The sequence below is a fragment of the Anguilla anguilla genome, chromosome 15, assembly GCF_013347855.1.
Source record: "Anguilla anguilla isolate fAngAng1 chromosome 15, fAngAng1.pri, whole genome shotgun sequence".
Lineage (NCBI taxonomy): Eukaryota > Metazoa > Chordata > Actinopteri > Anguilliformes > Anguillidae > Anguilla > Anguilla anguilla.
In genome coordinates, this window is record NC_049215.1 from 25,872,315 (window position 1) to 25,890,658 (window position 18,344).

Below are 18,344 nucleotides of genomic sequence, written 5' to 3' on the forward strand. Positions count from 1 at the left end.
TATCGTTCATTATAGTTAAGACAGCAGTGCTGTCAAAAGATAAAACAATTATATTGCGCTGGCATTTCATACCTTCTTATAGGTTAGCTTTCTGCGGGACCTTTTACTACAAACCTTGATATTATTGGCTGACCGAAGATCGGAATCCCACGCCCCCTCAGACAGCTACCCGCCCAGTTCTTCTCACAATCCTGGAACGAAAAACAGTGCATCTTGCGGCCTGGGTGCAGTAGCGAACGCTGTTCAGTGCGTTCAAGTTTGATAAATATTCGGTAAGAATAAGGAAGTTAACACTGCTCACGGTAACAGAAAGAAACAATCAAACCGATCAAAATGGAAAAAACGGCTACCGGAGCCGAAAGGTCTGAACCAGGAGACAGCGAACAGGACGAGGAGGATGTGTACGAGGTGGAGAGTATTATTGACATGCGTACGGAGGAGGTGAGTAATGTAGGGGGGTTGCCTGATCTTGGAAATAGCGGGTTGTTGCAGCTTTCAGGCACAACTGTCTTGCTTGTAAACTTTGGAAAGCGCTTTGAAAATGCCCGAAGGCCTTATGGCGAGGCGAATTTTTTCACAATTCGGTTGCAGAATTTATTGCCCCACATAACGTTACTTTTCTTTTGCTATAGAGAATCTGTGTATATCATTAGCTGCGCTACGTTAGCTGGAACGCTTAACTGACTCGCCCTCACTGCAAGTTGGCAAAACGAAAGCGTGACTACAGTTGCCAAAACAACTGCCGGGTGATTGATTTATTTGGCTAACATTTAAGCGAAACTATAGTCAATTTAGCTTGGTTAGCAACTTTGCTTGCAAATCGATGTTGTGGTATAGTTTGCTACTTTGTAGCGTATTTTAGCTAGCTAGCTAGCTAGCCTAAGTTATATTCGTTTATTGTGACGTGCATAGCTAAATAATAACTATTCGTGAACTGTGACATAGCAAGCTATTCTACTCCATAACCTTTGGAGCGAGTGTGCTTTATACCAGCGTTGTGATGCATATAGAGTTAATTAGCTAACGCTGTAAAAAAAAAAGTTGTTTAAAAAAAAAAAAAAAAACAGTAAAAATGTTTGTGCATGTTTCTATTAATATTTGAGCAGTTAGCGATACGGGTTTGTGATTTTTTTTAAATGATCGATGCAGAGCCTGATGATAAGGTTACTTACTGACATTGATGGAGCTCGCTAACCTTATTTTATATTATAAGTGGATACATTAGCTAATTTAGTGTGCCAGCTAGTACAGTTTTCAAGATAAACATATTTCATCGGCACTGCCCACTAATTATTTAGCAATTATATTGAAAAGGGAATTGTATCAAAATATCAAAAGATGCACTGTTTAAATTGAAATGCTTGAACATGAAGTTAGCTTTCAAAACACGGCACGTGCACACACTGTAGTATTTCTTCAGTGTATTTTTTAAACTCTGTTTTCATTTGTTTCAAGACCAAATGGCATTGGTTTCTGAGAGTCATGTCTCAACAACAAAAAACCCATAACATTATGAGGTATAATCTCAGTTGATGCCGACGTTGGATTAGCCGGTTTTCAGGAATGCAGAAACAAAGTTTGTGTGACAACCCCCCACCACCCACGCTGCACGCGCTAGTAAGGTGTACATGGAATTTAAATGCAAAGCATTTCAAAGGTGCGAATCGCAGGTGAACGGCACAGATTAATTTAGGGCAGAGCTCTCACCCTCAGTTCGCTATTTCAGAAATACAATGGCCTGGGCTGCTATTTTGGCTTGTGCTGCTAAAACACTGACCAAATGATACCCCCCTCAGTCTGAAACTAAAGTCTCTGGTTAGAAAAAGAAAGGAATTGTGCAGTCTGAGACACTGGAGTTCTCTGAGAGACTGCCCGAAGGGGGAAGGGCTTCTCTGACTGTAGACACACAGGGTATGACCTTCAGGACACAGACACTGCACCCCTTAATGTACACATGCACAGCAGGCACACAAGAGCAACTAGTCTTTTGGATACTTCTTAGTGAGGCTTAATTTTTAATGCCATTGTTGTATTGCCATGGTAATGGTGGCTGTACTACACTACTTCCTAGGGTCCTAGCTTGACTTACCATAACTCTCTGACCTATCCTATTCTTACTGTGTGAACAGGACTTATTGTGTTCATGGCTATTAATAATTGTTACATGATGAGTATTGTACCTTGTCGGACCTGTTTTTTTTGGTAGTTGCTCCAATGACCTTTGGTATGCACTTATTGTGTGTTGCTTTGGATAAAAGCATCTGCCAAATAAATGTAATGTAACTACTTACCTCCTATACTTTGTCTTGAGTGATTTTCGGAACTGCACTGGCAACTCTGGTTTAACCCTGAAAATGAAACACACAATTACAGTAGAGGACGGTGGTGGTTGTGAAGACGGTGTGGGGGGGGTATAGCATTGCTGGCTCATTTGCACAACTTGACGCCATTGGGAGCAGCACTTTGTAGCGCAGCTGAAATGCTGCTTGTCAGCATAAATCACAGCTGAAATGCGGCCTGTTAGTGTAAAAGCACAGCTGAAATGCTACCTATCAGTGTAAAGCACAACCTGAAATGCTGCCTGTCAGCGTAAAGCACTGCTGAAATGCTGCTTGTTAGCCTAAAGGCCCTGAGCTCTGGACCTCGAGGCACTCCCACCATCAGCAGTTTACAGAGCTAAGCCCAGCCCCTGCCCTCTCAGATTACAGGGTCAAACACATTCACATCATCAATTTACTAAGTAGGTGTGTGTGAGATTAGATACCGCTCCTGAGAGGGAGCATGTGAAACTTTTTTTTTTTTTTTTCTAAATAAAAAATAAAAATGTGACTGTGATTTGTATCCATGCCTTACTGAGAGAGAGTCTATGTTGGTGTGTGCTTGTGATCGTACGTGTGTATGGGGTAACGTTTGTTTGTGCTGCTACGATTATGAAGCAGTGAATGTGTGTGGTGTGTGTGTGTGTATTGTTAATGTGGTGTGTTTGAGTGCGTGTATGTGTGTGAGTGGTGTGTGTGTATGTATATTGTGTGTGAGAGTGTGGTGTGTGTATGTTTGTGAGAGTGGTGTGTGTGTATGCTGAGTGTGTGTGTATGTGTGTGAGAGTGTGGTGTGTGTATGTTTGTGAGAGTGGTGTGTGTGTGTATGCTGAGTGTTTGTGGTGTGTGTAAGTGTGGTGTCCGTGTTTGTGTGTGTGTGAGAGTGTGGTGTGTGTGTGTAAGCTCTGGTCCCGTCACAGAGAAGCTCAGTTGTCCCAGTGCCTTCGGCTCCAGGGGGCGGAGCCGGCACTGCAGCCACAGACAGGAAGTTCTGGCAGGCTGCCACTCCCAGCCATTCACAACTCAGCTGTCTGTCTACTGGGACTCGGGAGGATCTAGGGGCCTACTTAAACAACAAGAGGGGCGGGTAGGGGTGGGGGTGGGGGCGACTGATCTGGGTGGGGCTCTTTCATGTGGGGGGGGGGGGGGGGTGTACACACAGAACGTTAGCACATTATATCACCTGCTCATGCCTGCTGTGGAAACGGCACACATTTGCACCTCTCAGGCGCCACCCACAGGCCTGACCCGATCGCGCGGCGCACTCTGTGAATGCGCTGCATTGTTATCCGCGTGCCATGCGGACTGGGTTGTGCCAGCACTGCCTGAATGCCAGTCTAGTCATTGTTGCTCCAGCAGCTGGCTGCAGACAGACAGGAATGAATGGGGGTGGGGGGCGGGGGGCAGCGCTGCAGGCGGTTTCTAGGCAACATGGCAAATGTTATAATCGTTTCCGAAATCTCACTGGTACAAACCCCCCGGGCCTGGCAGACCTGTTTCATGTCCTTAGGGGATGCAGGGAGGCTTCAAACGCAGCTAACAGACTCTGTTAAAAGGACCTCACAAATCAAAGGCTTCACGAGCATCTTTTGAACTCTTTGTTTTGCGTACTGTAATCACAGTATAAGAGTGCATGCTCATAGACCCCTCAGTGAAGCCAGTGCACCACCATTAAAACGGGAAAGACCGGAGAAAAGCTTTCATGTGCCGTCATTATTCTTTTAAGACCTGGTTATTTTGGTTCTGTTTCAATTGACAGTGGCCTTATTTTCATGCTTGGCTAAATGTTTAACCTTTTCTTCAAAAATAGAAGTGTCTTCATATATAAGTTACAGGACATAGAATATTTATCCAGTCGGAATATTGTACCTTGAGGGGCACAGTACAAAGCTACACGAAGATGCAAAGAATAATGTATCTTACATTTAATTTTTTTGATGGGTATTTGCCTGAGCAGCTAAGAGACCTTGTATAAGGGTACGATGTCTTTGTGTTTGCTAGTTTCCAAACTTACATCTCTCTGATTATATCTGTACACATTCACTTTTCTGGGCATTTCCTGAATGACTGCCTGAATGGCTGGGCCTTCATCTGCTGATCCAGAATTTAATGTAACATGGTGCATATTATTACCACTTATTATTATTTGGCAAAGACTTTATCCTGAGCCACTTACTGCATGCAATGGGACAATAGGCTAAATGTTGATACAATGTGGAGTCGATATGAGTATAGGCTAGTACTGCTTCAGATTTATATGAGGATAGATTCTGTAAAGTCGGTTGGAATGTGTTGCGATGCAACTCACCCCCTTTTGAATTCTCCCCCCGCCCCCTCCCCAGGGCGAGGTCCTGTACCGCGTCCGGTGGAAGAACTACACCTCCGACGATGACACCTGGGAGCCGGAGGCTAACCTGGAGGACTGCAGGGAGGTGCTGCTGGCCTTCAGGAAGAAGGTGGCCGAGAGCACCGCCATGACAGAAACGCCTGTGGTGAGTCTGAAAGTGCCAGCGTCAGTGTTCACCAGAGGCGTGCAGCTGCTTGTGGATGCGTTTTAGCCTGCAGTGCTAGGGTCTGTGGGAAGCTCAGAGCGCCACCGCGGTTCACCAGCATGACCCTTCTCACATAGCGGAGCAGCCGCACTGGAGCCACTGGCTCGCCAGGCCTGACCGTAGGCTGTTGTTTGGCGCTGTCTGCACTTGCTGTTGTCGCGGCGGTTTAGCGGAAACGTGACAGGAATTTTAAGCTTGCGAAGAAGAACCGCTGCGGGGTGACCGGCGTACAAAGATAGACACCTCGCCGGATCACTGCCAGGTTCCGCCCCCGTCTGCTGACCCGACGTGACCCAACCGGGCCCTCGCTAAGCCCCGCTGTTTCAGCAGAGGCCTGGGCCCTGTCAGGGCTGTTTGGGGCGCCCCCTAATCCTGTTTAAATCTCTGGAAATGAACCACAGGTGGAGGCGGCGTGGGCGGTTGACTCTAGTGCAGAGCAGGAACGTCAGCTGGCAGTGGCGTCCAGGGGCATTGTGGGAACCCAAGAGGAAGAGGAGCAGGTGCAGTTGACAGCCAGTGGGCTGCAGAGGGACCTGGCCCCCAAGGTAAGTGCCTGTGCCCCGCCCCCTGTGTGTCTCACCAGCACAGGGATTGGGGGAAGCCCCCTGTGGGTCTGCAACCTGTCCAATAGGAGCTTAGTGAGGCGAATCTGAACTCTGGGGACAGGAGAACAGCAGCACTGTGAGCCTGATGTCTGCAGTTCTCTTTCTGTTTAATCCGTGTGCGGGCAAAAGGGAGGTTTTCCTCACTGCTGCGCTTGAATTCAGTGTGGGGTTAACGCTACCATGGGGAAATCTCTCAGTGATCTTCCACTGTGGGTCTCAAAAAAAAAAAAAAAACATTGAATAGATTGAATTTCCTACTGATCTGGCCTCAACATATTTTGATGTCATCCAAGTTTACTGTGATGTATTTCCTATTATCATGTGAATGGGTGCCACCATAATGATTGATACGGTCTTTGCCATAAAATGCATTCCAGTGTAGCACTTCAGATGTAAATGAACAGAATTGTGCACTGGGCATGATGTATCAGTATAGTCACTGTGAGCTTGGAGGAGGGTAATGTGTGTGTGCGTCATGTAATGCGTCCAGGATAAGTGTTGGGGCTGAGAGATGATTCTGAGCTGGGTCAGCAGGTCACAGAATCATCCAGCTGATGTGTGCTGAGATTTATGTTGTAAAATGGTTGCTGTGTGTAACCCTGCTCAGTGCTACATGCATGTAAGGGGAATTGAAGCTTTATGAGATGCTGAGATGAAGGCTTGCATAGAAATATAATCCATAATTAGACCACTATATATGAATGGTAGATGAACACAAGAAAAAAAACCTTCCCTGTATTTTTGTAGAGGTTGTTTGCCTGAAAACCCTTGGAGAACCAATCTACTGCAAATTATGCAACCAAGTAGCCTGTCTCTGCTTGGATGCTGCTGTATTCTAGTTTTAAATACATAACTTGACATCTTAGATATTTAATAAAGTTTTGACTTAAGAATGCTATTCCTTTTATCTCTTCTTCCACTAGAAACTGCCAATGAAGAGTGACCTGTTCAATGCCGACCTCGAGAGCGATAGCGACAAGGACAACGCGTCATCCCCAAGAAAGAAGAAAAAGAATTTAGTGGAGGACCTTTCTCCAGAAATACATACGAGTAAGAAGAAAAAGCAAAAGGAAAAGAAAAAATGTAAACAGGAGAAGGTGCTGCCGGGGCCAGAGCCCGACAGGAACGAGATGGAGGACGAGGACAGCGTGTCGACTCCAGCGCCACCTCGTACCCACGACACCCTTGAGACCAAGCGGGCCTTGGAGCCTGACGAGGAGGAGGAGGAGGCCATCATTAACCCCAAGAAACGGAAGAAAGAGAAGTCCAAAGAGGGTGGGAAGCACAGGAGAGAAGAAGCCAAAGACGCAAGGAAGCACGAGAAAGAGAGCCGAGAGGGGAAAAAGAGGAAGGAGCACTGGAACATTCTGGATTCCAGCGAGGAGGAGGATGAGTCGGCCGCCACCGAGGGCGAGCTGAGCAAAGCTTCAGAAACGCAGACCGTGAAGACCATTAAACCAGCAGGGAAGCCCCAGTGCGCGCAGGGGGACGAGCTGTCAACCTCGAAGGCCAAGCAGAAGCAAAGCAAGCCAGGGCTGAAGCTACAGGGTATCAGAGACCTCATTCAGGAGAAGAAGAGCAAGAAGCCCCAGGCTCCACCCAGTCAGAAGGAGAGTGCCCATCGGAGGCTAAAAAACCTGATGAACCTCAAGAGCCAGGGCAAGGCCCCCAGGAGCGGGACAGAAGACGAGCCCAGCCGCATCTCCTCAGACTCCAGTGACGTGGCCCCCATCATCTCCGTCAAGAGGAAGAGCAAGAGCAAAGTGCTGGATGCTGCCATCCAGGGCACGTTGTCCTCGCCCGCCTCCTCTTCCTCCTCCTCCTCATCCTCAGCTGCTGTTGCCACCAAGGAGGATGAGGCCAAACCGCTGGGCGGGTCAGCCTCGGGCCCGAAGGGCAAGTCCTCATCCTCGGCAAAACTGGAGGATGCAGTTGAGAAGGACATGCCTGCGTCAACTAATCTGTTTGAGAAGTTCCTGCTGAACTGCGAGGCCAAGGACAGGTTGCCACGGAAGCAGAGCACACATTCCACCACCCCAGAGATCCAAGCCGAACAGGCCAAAACTGCCACACCAAAGGTACTACTCCTCACGTCTGACTACAGCCCTCAACTGACTGCTGTGTTTTAGCACTGAACACAACACAACAAAAACGATGGTGTGCAAGACAGGCCAACAAACTTAGTTAAAGTCTGACTTGATATTATCTGTTCTGGGTGATTTGTGTCACAGGTGTGTTTATAAATGCTGGTCAGGTTCTCGTTCTCAGAAAAGGTACATGGGGGGGGGTAACCGGTGACGACAAGTGTGATGGCCAGGTGACATGTGACATGCAATGCTGTTTCTGCAGACCACGGGGAAGGCTGAGAGAAAAATGAAAACTTTGAGGGAATCGCTGGCCCAGAAACCGGTCCCTGACAAGATCGAGAAGGCCAAGAAGGACACCAAAATCCCAGAGGGTGAGCTGAAGGGGACCTGAAGTTGGAGCGTACGAGGGACACTGGCACCTCATGCTGTCTTCTAGACCTTTTAGTCAATGGATGTTTGCTCATTTATTTAAATTAATTAGTCAATTGTCTCTATCTATCTGAAGTGTCTATCTTTGTCCTTTTTTGTGTTATGATAGCCACACATTGTGAAAATACACCAGATTAAGCTATCTGAACAGAATACTTTGCTTTAAGCTACCTGAGCAGTGTGCACTGAGAATGAAATGATCTGAAATAAATGTTCAGCTGTGTGTGCGGAACGGTTGTCCCCCAGCGAGGCTTGACTGATGTGTGTCCGCAGCTCCGGGCCCGGCACAGAACCCCGCCATCTTGGAGGTGGAGGAGAAGCGGGAGACGAGCGAGAGGAGCGACGGCCAGGGCGCGAGACGAGAGAAGAACGACAGACAGGCGGAGAGGAGGGAGCGGACGGACGCGCCGGGACAGCAGAGAGCAGAAGAGGCAACTGAGCTCAGAGCGACAGGGCTACCCGAGGATAAACCCGGGGAGGTGCGAGAGTGCAAACAGAGGGGGGAGGAGCAGAGGGAGAGGAGGGAGAGGGCCGAGGACGTGCGGGGTTGCCGGTGGGAGAGGAAGGCAGCGGAGGTGGCGTCCCCCGAGCCGATGGACGAGGCGGCTGCACCCGGGAGGATGAAAGAGAGGAGGAGGAGGCAGGACAGTGAGCCACGCCTCTATATCGCCTGCGAAGACAATCAGGACCCTCAGGACCTGCTGGGGCACACCGACAGGACTAAAGAGCTAAACCCCGCAGGTTGGTTGTGCTTATTATGTACAGCCTGAGGCCTTCATGCAACTGCTGCCTCAGTACTGTGTTTCACTGGTAATTTACTCAAATTGCCCCCTCATTGTACCGTGTATATGAACTAGCCAAAGCATCAAATCGCAGAGCAACGTCCTATCCTGGGTGTGGAGATGCACAACTATCCTGGGTGTCATGCATTTTCTATAGATGATGAAATCAGAATGAAATACCACTTAAAATCCCGCATGTGTTTAGGTTGGGTTATTGTGTCCAGTGAGACACTGTATTACTAAAGAGCTTCTGTTACTCCAGTAAAGAGATTCTAAAGGGAAGTAAATCTGCCGAGATGAGGGTGAGCGCCTACAGCGTAGCCTAATGTAATGATTCATGTGGTACGTACTCTGTTGGGCAGACAGGGGCCAAACGCCTCTGAACATCGGGGTAGATCTCAAACTGGACTGGATGACCCTGGAGGACTTCCAGAAACATCTGAACGGAGATGATGAGATTCTATCTGCCGTAGCCTTATCTCCAAGTGAGTTTCTGTCTGACTCAAACTTGCCGCAAAGTCCACAACTTTGATCGTTTTTAAGGTACACACACACACACACCAAGTACACCTCCTAGTGAGCCTCTCAGAGATGCATCATATCAGCCCGTTTTTTTTGTTGACTGTCGTGTAATGATTCCATGCTGTGTGACGGAAAGTGCTGAATAATTACTAATTTGTAGCCAATTGTGGTTAAGAGTGTCACCACTGACAAATCTCTCTCACCGTTTCATCCAGGTGAACTCCGGGATGCAGTCAAAAGTGGAGACTACCTGGCAGTAAAACTTTCACTCAGCTCTAAAGAGGACTACAATCTGGACCAGGAGGTAAAGCCTCAGTTCCGTTGGCCCAGAAGCCCAGCTGTGTATCGTATTTATGGGTTACACAAGAGATATGGAGGCTGTGCACAGGCTGCTATTTAACACTGATCCTAAACTAAACTACATATTAAAGTTGTATAGCTAAATGTAATTTGGTTCTGAACATTGTTGGCCCTGCATAGTTATTCAGTGTGCTGTAAAACCAGTAGCAGATTTAACTGACCATCCGTAGATCTGCACAATGTATCGAATCACAGTCTTTTTAAGTGTAATAAGAATAACTGCCACCATGGGGCATGTCGTTTTTTCTTTAATCTTACCTCATGCAATAGTAAACAGAGAAATGTAAGAGGCCATGTGAAATGTGTCTGGAAAAAACTTTATCACTGATATCTATTTAGTGTTGATAAGACAGCCAATCAGCAGCAAGGTCGTAGAGCTTCTATGTGATCATGTGACTTGCTTTTTCAGTCACATGGAAGCTGCAAGGCCTTGCTGATTATTGTCAGTTTTATTAGCACCCAATGGATGTCACTGATGTTTTCTCTTCCCGGAAGCATTTAACATGGCCTCTGGCGTTTGGTTGTGCACTATTGCGTCAGGTATGAGTAAAGAAAAATGATACAGGCATGTACCTTTACCTTTTGTTAGCCCCTCTGTCGGTGTCCTGGTGAGGTTCACAGCTGCGCAGACTCTGCTTAGCCTTACGTTAGTGTAGAGTGCGGCACTGCTCGAGGTGTTGCTGATGTGACGGGTGCGCCCCCTGCAGGACTCGAGCGGGATGTCGCTGACCATGCTGGCAGCCGCGGGAGGGCAGGACGACATCCTGCGGCTGCTGATCAGGAGGGGCGTGAAGGTCAACGGCCGGCAGAAGAACGGCACCACCGCGCTCATGCACGCGGCTGAGAAGGTACTGCAGCGGGGGTGCGTGCGTGCGTGTGCGCATGCAGTTTCTCTCCAACCTGTGTGTGATCCTGTGTGCAGTTCCCCCCTAATCTCAGTTATCCTGTGTGCGCGCGTACATGCGTGCGCTTGAGCAGTCACTCTAACCTGTGCGGTCCTGTGTGGCAGAACTTCCTGTCGACCGTGGCCATTCTCCTGGAGGCAGGGGCCTACCTCAATGCGCAGACACTGGGCGGCGAGACAGCCCTCATGAAGGTGAGGAGCATCATGGGAAATGCATGTCATGTCATCGCTCAACACACCGTCTGCTGATTAGAGCCTGAAAGCGCTGAGCTTGAGCATATAAAATACTGGCACTGGGAAGCCAAAGATAAACATGTACTCACAGATGTGAGGCCTACCTATGTGTCACATCCTGTTTTCTGCCTTCATACATCACTGGATGAAGGGATGTGCCATAGCAGGTGGGCTGAGGGGTTGTTGGGAAGAAAGTAAGAGAACACCGAATCACATTGATTCGTCCACCATTTCTGTCAGACTTGATACTAAGCAGGAGTGTAAAACATGAGCTGAATTGTCATGTGACCTAAAGGAGCCTATTGAAAGACTGGTTATGCCCCCTGAGAGCCCGTCCCCGTGCGTATGCGTCCTGCTAAAGAGCAGACGTCCTCGCGCTGTGCCCCTAACGGCGGCTGTGTTTCCAGGCCTGCAAGCGGGGGAACGCGGACGTGGTGCGCCTCCTGCTGGAGCAGGGGGCCGACTGCAACATCCTGTCCAAGCACCAGAACAACGCCCTGCATTTCGCCAAGCTCAGCAACAATGTGATCGTCTACGACCACGTCAAGGACCACATGACCCTGTGAGTCCATGCCACGTGACCTCGCTGCATGGTTTTCTGAAGGTTATTTTCCTCCAGGGTGTGATAACGGAGTCTATACCCGGAATCCTTCACTGAACATTCTAATACTGATGTAACAGTCACTACTGGTAATTGAAAACAATGTTGTTCTAGAACACTGACTTAAATAATTAATTAATTAATTAATTAATTAATTAATTAATTAATAAAATTTCTGCCAAGGGTTAAAGAGCAAGTGTGTAATTTTGGAAGTGTTTTCTTTTGTACTGGAATGACTAGAGTAGATTTCTCTGTGCTGATAACCTGAAATGCTCAATTGGATAGTCTATAGAAGTATACCTTTTGGTTGAGATTGCAAGCAGTCTTCTTTGACGTCAAATTCAAGTGTGAGCGTCAAATTGCGGGCTAACTTTGAAGTGGAACTGAGCCCAGACCTGGTGAACAGGACTGTGTGACAAGTGACCCTGAGCCCTGTCCTGGGCACACGCAGGCTTTCCAGTGTGGCGGAGGAGACCATCCGGGCCTACTTCGAGACCCGGCTGGCCCTGCTGGAGCCTGTCTTCCCCCTGGCCTGCCACCGACTCTGCGAGGGTCCCGACTTCTCCCTGGAGTTCAACTACAAACCACCCCCACACAGCCCCGTGGAGGGTACGAGAGCTTTCACACGCGCACACACACACAAAAACACAACTGCACACCCGTATATACACTCACAAACCCACACGTACACACACACTCACGCATGCACATATCCACACAACCCCACATACATGAATTTCTGAAGGCCTGTTTGACGTTTATGTTAGGCTAATTCTGAACGCATTGCAAGCATTGCTGAGGATGTCATTAGTACCACCACTACCACCACGGTGCAGAATGTGGAGCTGTCCTTGGAAATGCAGTGTTTTAAGGTCCCACACGCAGCATATAGTGAATCACTGGTAAAGCTTGCTGCAGTGCTAGCACGGTGTGGAGCTAGCACAACGCCGTGCATAAACAGACCGGGCAGGTTCTGCCAGTTAGCGACTGACGCTTGCACAATATTACGTTTACCTTCCCAACGGCTTCATCCCAAGCTGGAGCGAGCTGCTGAGTCTCGTCTCTCTCTCCGGCAGGGTCGGGGATTCTCCTCTTCGTCTTCCACGCCAACTTCCTGAGCGAGATCACGGCGAGGCTGTGCGGACCCTGCAGCGTCCACGCCGTGGTGCTCAACGACAAGTTCCAGCTGCCAATCTTCCTGGTACGCACGGGGGCTCAGGAGCCAGGCCTGGGGTCTCGGCTAAGCTCAATCTATGGTGATAGCACTCAGTGTAGCAGGGCAACCCAGAGGGAGAACTACCGTTCTAAGATACGATGATATCGTGTGTAATACACAGATGGGGTTGAAAAGGTGTACAGGCCTTTAGGTGGAGGATGCTACATCTCCAAGTTATTTCGCTTACAGAAGGAACACGTGTTGTATCTGACACATATTGCTGTCATTCATCCCACGATCGCCATCCATTTACAAGTCAAAGTCATCGCAGCAGACCTTAGAGGTGAATGGTTGCTCAGATGGAAAGTAGTGGGTTTCAGTCTGTTACTTTTCCTTCTGTCTTCAGTGAAGAGAAACCTGTAAAAATACCATGCTCACCCACTCCAGTAATGCAGCTCCAGGGGAGTGGAGAGAGGAAGGCTAAAGATGAGCGCAGCTTCTGAGTTAGTCGCCTTTGTTTCAACAGGGGCAGGTCAGCCAGGGACCTCACAGCAGCCTTAGTGAGGTAAGCTAAGAGCAGAGAGAGATCTTACAGCAGCCTTAGTGAGGTAAGCCAAGAGCAGAGAGAGATCTTACAGCAGCCTTAGTGAGGTAAGCTAAGATCAGAGAGAGATCTTACAGCAGCCTTAGTGAGGTAAGCCAAGAGCAGAGAGAGATCTTACAGCAGCCTTAGTGAGGTAAGCTAAGAGCAGAAAGAGATCTTACAGCAGCCTTAGTGAGGTAAGCCAAGAGCAGAGAGAGATCTTACAGCAGCCTTAGTGAGGTAAGCTAAGAGCAGAAAGAGATCTTACAGCAGCCTTAGTGAGGTAAGCTAAGAGCAGAGAGATCTTACAGCAGCCTTAGTGAGGTAAGCTAAGAGCAGAGAGATCTTACAGCAGCCTTAGTGAGGTAAGCCAAGAGCAGAGAGAGATCTTACAGCAGCCTTAGTGAGGTAAGCTAAGAGCAGAGAGAGATCTTACAGCAGCCTTAGTGAGGTAAGCTAAGAGCAGAGAGAGATCTTACAGCAGCCTTAGTGAGGTAAGCCAAGAGCAGAGAGAGATCTTACAGCAGCCTTAGTGAGGTAAGCTAAGAGCACAGAGAGATCTTACAGCAGCCTTAGTGAGGTAAGCTAAGAGCAGAGAGAGATCTTACAGCAGCCTTAGTGAGGTAAGCCAAGAGCAGAGAGAGATCTTACAGCAGCCTTAGTGAGGTAAGCTAAGAGCAGAAGCGGGGATCCATTGCAGGTCCCCTGTAATACGGCTACAGGATCACAGGCACTTTTGATCAAGAGGTGGGAAAGATGCTTCCTTTTAAAATTGCTATGGATAAACTAAACTACTGTAGTAACCAGCACTGTATTTAGATGGTATTTAAAGCCTTTTACTCGAATTACAGCCTGTTTCTGATGAGTCATGTGAGCCCTGTTTCTACCGACAGGACAGCCACTTCATCTACTCCTTCAGCCCTGTGCCGGGTACCAATAAGCTCTTCATACGACTGGCAGAGTCCCCGACCGCCAAGGTGAGAGAGCGGGTGGGGCTGGATGCTGGCTGCCATTGGTCAGTTTGTTCAGATCTGAATGCTCCTGACTGAACATTCTAATGCTAATGTAACAATCACTACTGGTAACTGAAAGCAATGGAGTCCTACAACACTGAACCTGCTGTTCAGAGAGATAAAGCAGAGCATGAATCAGTTTAAGCCAATGGCTTTGTTACAGATTGAAAGATTATTCAGTTGAAGTTGAGAACACTGCTGTTATTTCAAATCCACCTACAATAATGCAACAGGCAGAACTGGTCACCCAGCTTCTAGGGTTACTGCTGTGTGACGCCAGCTTGTCTTTAGTTCTCTTTAAACGAGTGTTTTCGCGCAGCGTGCCATTTCATTAATCTGGTGCACTCCCGCAGGTCAAGCTGCTGATCTGCGCGTACAGAGTACAGGTGCAGTGATGCGCAGCCCTCAGGTCAAAGGTCACGTTCGGCCCAGCCCGAGCACGGGGGGGGGGGGTCCAAACCCTGCAGGAGGACTTCTGCCAAAGAGCACAGACGAGTCACAGGTGCCACGTGCGTTTCCCCAGCGAGGACAGCGACCACATTCTAGAACACCAAAGGTGCAGCGCGACACCAGGATGCATTTGGGACGGTGACCAATTTTTCAAAGGTCACGGACGTATTGTGCGTTCTGTTGGGAGCTGCCTTTCCCCAGAGAGAACCGTGAAACATGGTTAGTTTCCTTTGCTCCTGCGATCTTAACCGCGCAAGATAAAAAGAAGCCATCATTCTCAGGGTAGTCAGCTGAAGATGGCGGGACTGTTCAAACTGGGGACTCTTTATTGTCAAAAGGCCAGTTGTGTGGGTCCTGATGATTGGTCTTTTATTATTTATTACCTCAGAGTTACCGGCTCTTTTCACACGGTCTCCCTTTGGTCCGAGAGACGCAGGCTGTGTGGAGACGAGTAACTGCAGGCAGCTGTCAGTCCGTCCGTCTGTCTGCGCACACCAGGCCAGGCGGCGGCCCTCCGGACCAGGTTCTCACGCCACAAATTCACTCAGCAGTTTGCCTTTAAGCATTTTGCTCATTTTTATATTTTGGTTAAAGTTAGGTAACGGCTAGATTTTTTGTTCAGAATGTTCTAGGGAATAAGACCTCATAGGAGGCAGGTTAAGTTCATGCATTTCATGTTGCCGTGAGAGGATGAAGTGAGAATACTATGTAATTTACAGCAAATGGTTTGACTGATGGAAAAGTAGCATCTCCATTTTGGTAGCACTGTTAGAATCGGGACACTGTTAATATTCACGGCCGTGCAGACCTGTCTGGTGATCCAGATCAGGTTTTGTTTGAACGTTGGATACCTATGGCCTATAAAGTATTTTAAAACCAAATTAAACAAGGGCATATCATAACACCTGCCGTAAATTTGACATTGATACTTTCCAACTGTAAAAAAAGACTTCAACGTCTGACAATTGCTGCTGTATAGTGTGGCACCAGCAGGCAGAGAGAGCTTGAGTCCAGATAAGCATCAACTTATAAAAAAAAATATTTATTTGTGTAAGGGAATGCATAAGTATTCACTGTGCAGGTCCTTTAACTGGACATATTATGGCACTTTGCTTATGGGTCCAGACCCCACTACCTTCATAGTCCTCTGATAACTGGGGGTCCATTTCCTGTTCTGTAACGGATGTATATAGTGTATCTTTTCATGAAAATATTTTCTTTTTATCAATGTAAAAAGAACCCTAGGCGTGTTTTACAGTTTAGTTTTGTTAAACATACATTAAAGCCATTACCAACCTCCATAGTGCATGTCTCCTGGCCATGAATGTCATACACAGGGCTGATGCGTTTCCTCCCAGTGCACGAAAAAGCCAAATCATTCACACCAGCCTTGCTTCACCTCAGCCACACCTTCACCTTCACTCACTTTCATAATAAAGCACATCACCAAGCTCTGAAAGTAGTTTTTTTGGAAAATGTTTAATGAGAAACCATAAAACAATACAAATCAGTTTTAACTGAAGGTGGAGTACGGTATGTAGGGGGGCACTTACCTGCTTCTGTTCTGTCTGATGGCCGAACGGATGGATGGATCGGAAGGGTGCGTTTCACCTGCTGTATTTGCAATATAATGGCCATGGGTAGCCTTCTGCACGTCAGCCTAGCTTCACTGTCCTACATTTTTATTTCAACACTAGAAGCCCCAGACGGCTGACAGGCAAAGAACCACATATGAGCCCAGTGTCTGTCTGGTGCTTCATGTCCAATAGGAAAGAAGCACAATGAAATGGAACCTGGACACAAGGGGGGCAGGCTGAGCAGAATCACTGAAGTGTAGACCTATAACCTTCCATTACCTATTCCCACTTATTACTGGTCAGTGTCATGGAAGGTGCTGGAGCCTATCCCAGCATGCAGCGGGCGAGAGGCAGGAAGAGTAGACCTATATTTACAGTGTAATTCAATCACTACACCAAGTTTACCTCTAGGTGCTTAAGGTGAGCTCCATATCTCAGGAGACTGGGTTTAATAATGAACATCAAGATTTATATTTTATGTATGTTTTAAAATGGAATTACTAGGGCATGTACTTTTTCCAGTTTATTAAAAAAATGCTTAAATTTACCTAGTGTGAAAAATGTAAGCTCTGTACACGGAGGCTGAGGTCAGGGTCCTCACCACTCATCTGAAGCAAAACAGGTAACATCGCCGCTGTCCTCATCATCCCAGAGAACACCTGTAAAAAAAGAGAAAAAACACGCTAAAAACATGGAACCAAAAAAACAGGCCTCAAACACAGAACAGCAAGACAAACACTCTCCCAGTGCATGCTGGGAACCAACTCAAGAAGGAAGAAACCAGTTTTGAACCAAATCTCACGCTCTCATGGAGTCAGTGAAGGGTTAACCACAGGAATAAGGCCAAAAAATGCCAGAACATGAGTTTACATCAACTCGCCAAACTATATACGCTTGTACATTGTAATTTACACACAGCCAAACTGATTTCCAATATTCCAACAGTAACAAAGAGATAAAACTCATATAAAGTTCACAAATGTGATGGGGTACATGGGTACTTCAGAGTGAAGGAAACTGTAGAGGTCAGAGAGCCAGCTGAGGAACCACACATACTAGAGTATATCTGTTCTAAATCCATTTAAGAGGCTGTCTCACTCTCACTCACAGCAAGCAGTCACATCACTGGTGTCTTCCTAGATCGAGGTTGCAAGTCACTCATGAGGAATCATCATTGTTGCTTAACTGCACAAGCCCATAATATGAAAATGTATTCTGTCATTCTGATTTATCCAGTACATTAAGCACACTTTCTGCCACGTGGCACACTGCTTCTTAAGAAAGAAACCTTTAGACTGGCGAACACATAAAAGTGCAATGCTTGATGGCCTTTGGTTCACCTAAGCCTGTTCTGACACCCGATTTGCATGAATCCCAGAAATAGGCCTGAGCCACATGTCCTGCCTTGACAGAATCTCTGGCAGAAGCCTGTCGCACTGAGCGGATGTGGCACCAAGGCCGTGGCTTTTGCTGGAAAGTTGTGCATAAAAATTTCTGTTTGAAAAATGCAATGCAGTTATTCCACAGAAAAGCCACTACTCAGGGGGTTGAAGGAGGTTCCACCGCCTTTCACGGTCATTAATGCATGCATCCTCTGGGACAGCTCATCCTTTTGTTTCACCTGTATTTAGTATAAAATGAATCGATCCTCTGTTACCTGAACATTGGCAATGGTCCGAATGGATAAACAAGGAGAGGTTGCAAGACTTACTAGCCTAATTTACATTGTTAATATTCCAGGTTAACATTGTAAATGAGGAGTATCTGGAGTATAACTTTTGTAATACTCCAGATGAGTTTTATAAAAGTAAAATCATAAGCTCGCTGTCCACCTGATTCAGCTTAAAGGTGCAACCCTGATTTTCCTCAATGTTAATAATTTACATGAGCCTACTGCAAAGACTGGAGACCTGTAGCCACTGTTGATTTCTAACACTACATACTCAATGTTCACCTAAAGTATTTAACTTTGCAACAAACATAAGAAGCCAAACAAGTTCCTGAAGCACGAGCTTCTCAATTTTATCAGAAAGGTAAAGCTGATCACATGAACCTGATGATGAGAAAGTAAGATTTTCAGACCTTTCATGGGTATGCAGCCTTGACCTATATGGACTTCAATGACCATAATGAACTGCAGAGCAATAGATAGAAATAGTTTTTGTTGGAAT

The 18,344-nt window shown here is 47.2% G+C and overlaps 2 protein-coding genes across 7 annotated transcripts in view; one reads left to right on the top strand and one right to left on the bottom strand.

Moving 5' to 3' along the window:
- Nucleotides 1-116: 116 nt before the first annotated feature.
- The window catches only part of LOC118213745 (paraspeckle component 1-like), a 51,272-nt gene continuing 33,044 nt past the window's right edge, over nucleotides 117-18,344 (bottom strand). The window contains exons 7-10 of one of the 5 annotated variants that reach the window (XM_035392852.1): nucleotides 16,775-16,832; nucleotides 16,150-16,210; nucleotides 2,292-2,348; nucleotides 117-191 (exon numbers count right to left, since the gene is read on the bottom strand). In XM_035392852.1, the coding sequence (XP_035248743.1) occupies nucleotides 158-191; nucleotides 2,292-2,348; nucleotides 16,150-16,210; nucleotides 16,775-16,832 (210 nt within the window). In that variant the 3' untranslated portion in view covers nucleotides 117-157. The other 4 variants (XM_035392851.1, XM_035392856.1, XM_035392855.1 and 1 more) reach the window with 4 other exon arrangements.
- On the top strand, nucleotides 160-16,047 carry mphosph8 (M-phase phosphoprotein 8). Of its 2 annotated transcripts, XM_035392847.1 has the most exons (16): nucleotides 160-441; nucleotides 4,661-4,810; nucleotides 5,272-5,415; nucleotides 6,399-7,553; nucleotides 7,825-7,933; nucleotides 8,265-8,732; nucleotides 9,136-9,258; nucleotides 9,511-9,599; nucleotides 10,363-10,503; nucleotides 10,665-10,751; nucleotides 11,201-11,355; nucleotides 11,846-12,003; nucleotides 12,471-12,595; nucleotides 13,077-13,115; nucleotides 14,027-14,110; nucleotides 14,500-16,047. In XM_035392847.1, the coding sequence occupies exons 1-16, from the start codon at nucleotides 334-336 to the stop codon at nucleotides 14,539-14,541; spliced, it is 3,177 nt and encodes a 1,058-aa protein (XP_035248738.1). In that variant the 5' UTR covers nucleotides 160-333; the 3' UTR covers nucleotides 14,542-16,047. The 2 variants fall into 2 exon arrangements, with proteins under 2 accessions (XP_035248738.1, XP_035248739.1); XM_035392848.1 differs by lacking the exon at nucleotides 13,077-13,115 and having other exon boundaries at nucleotides 161-441.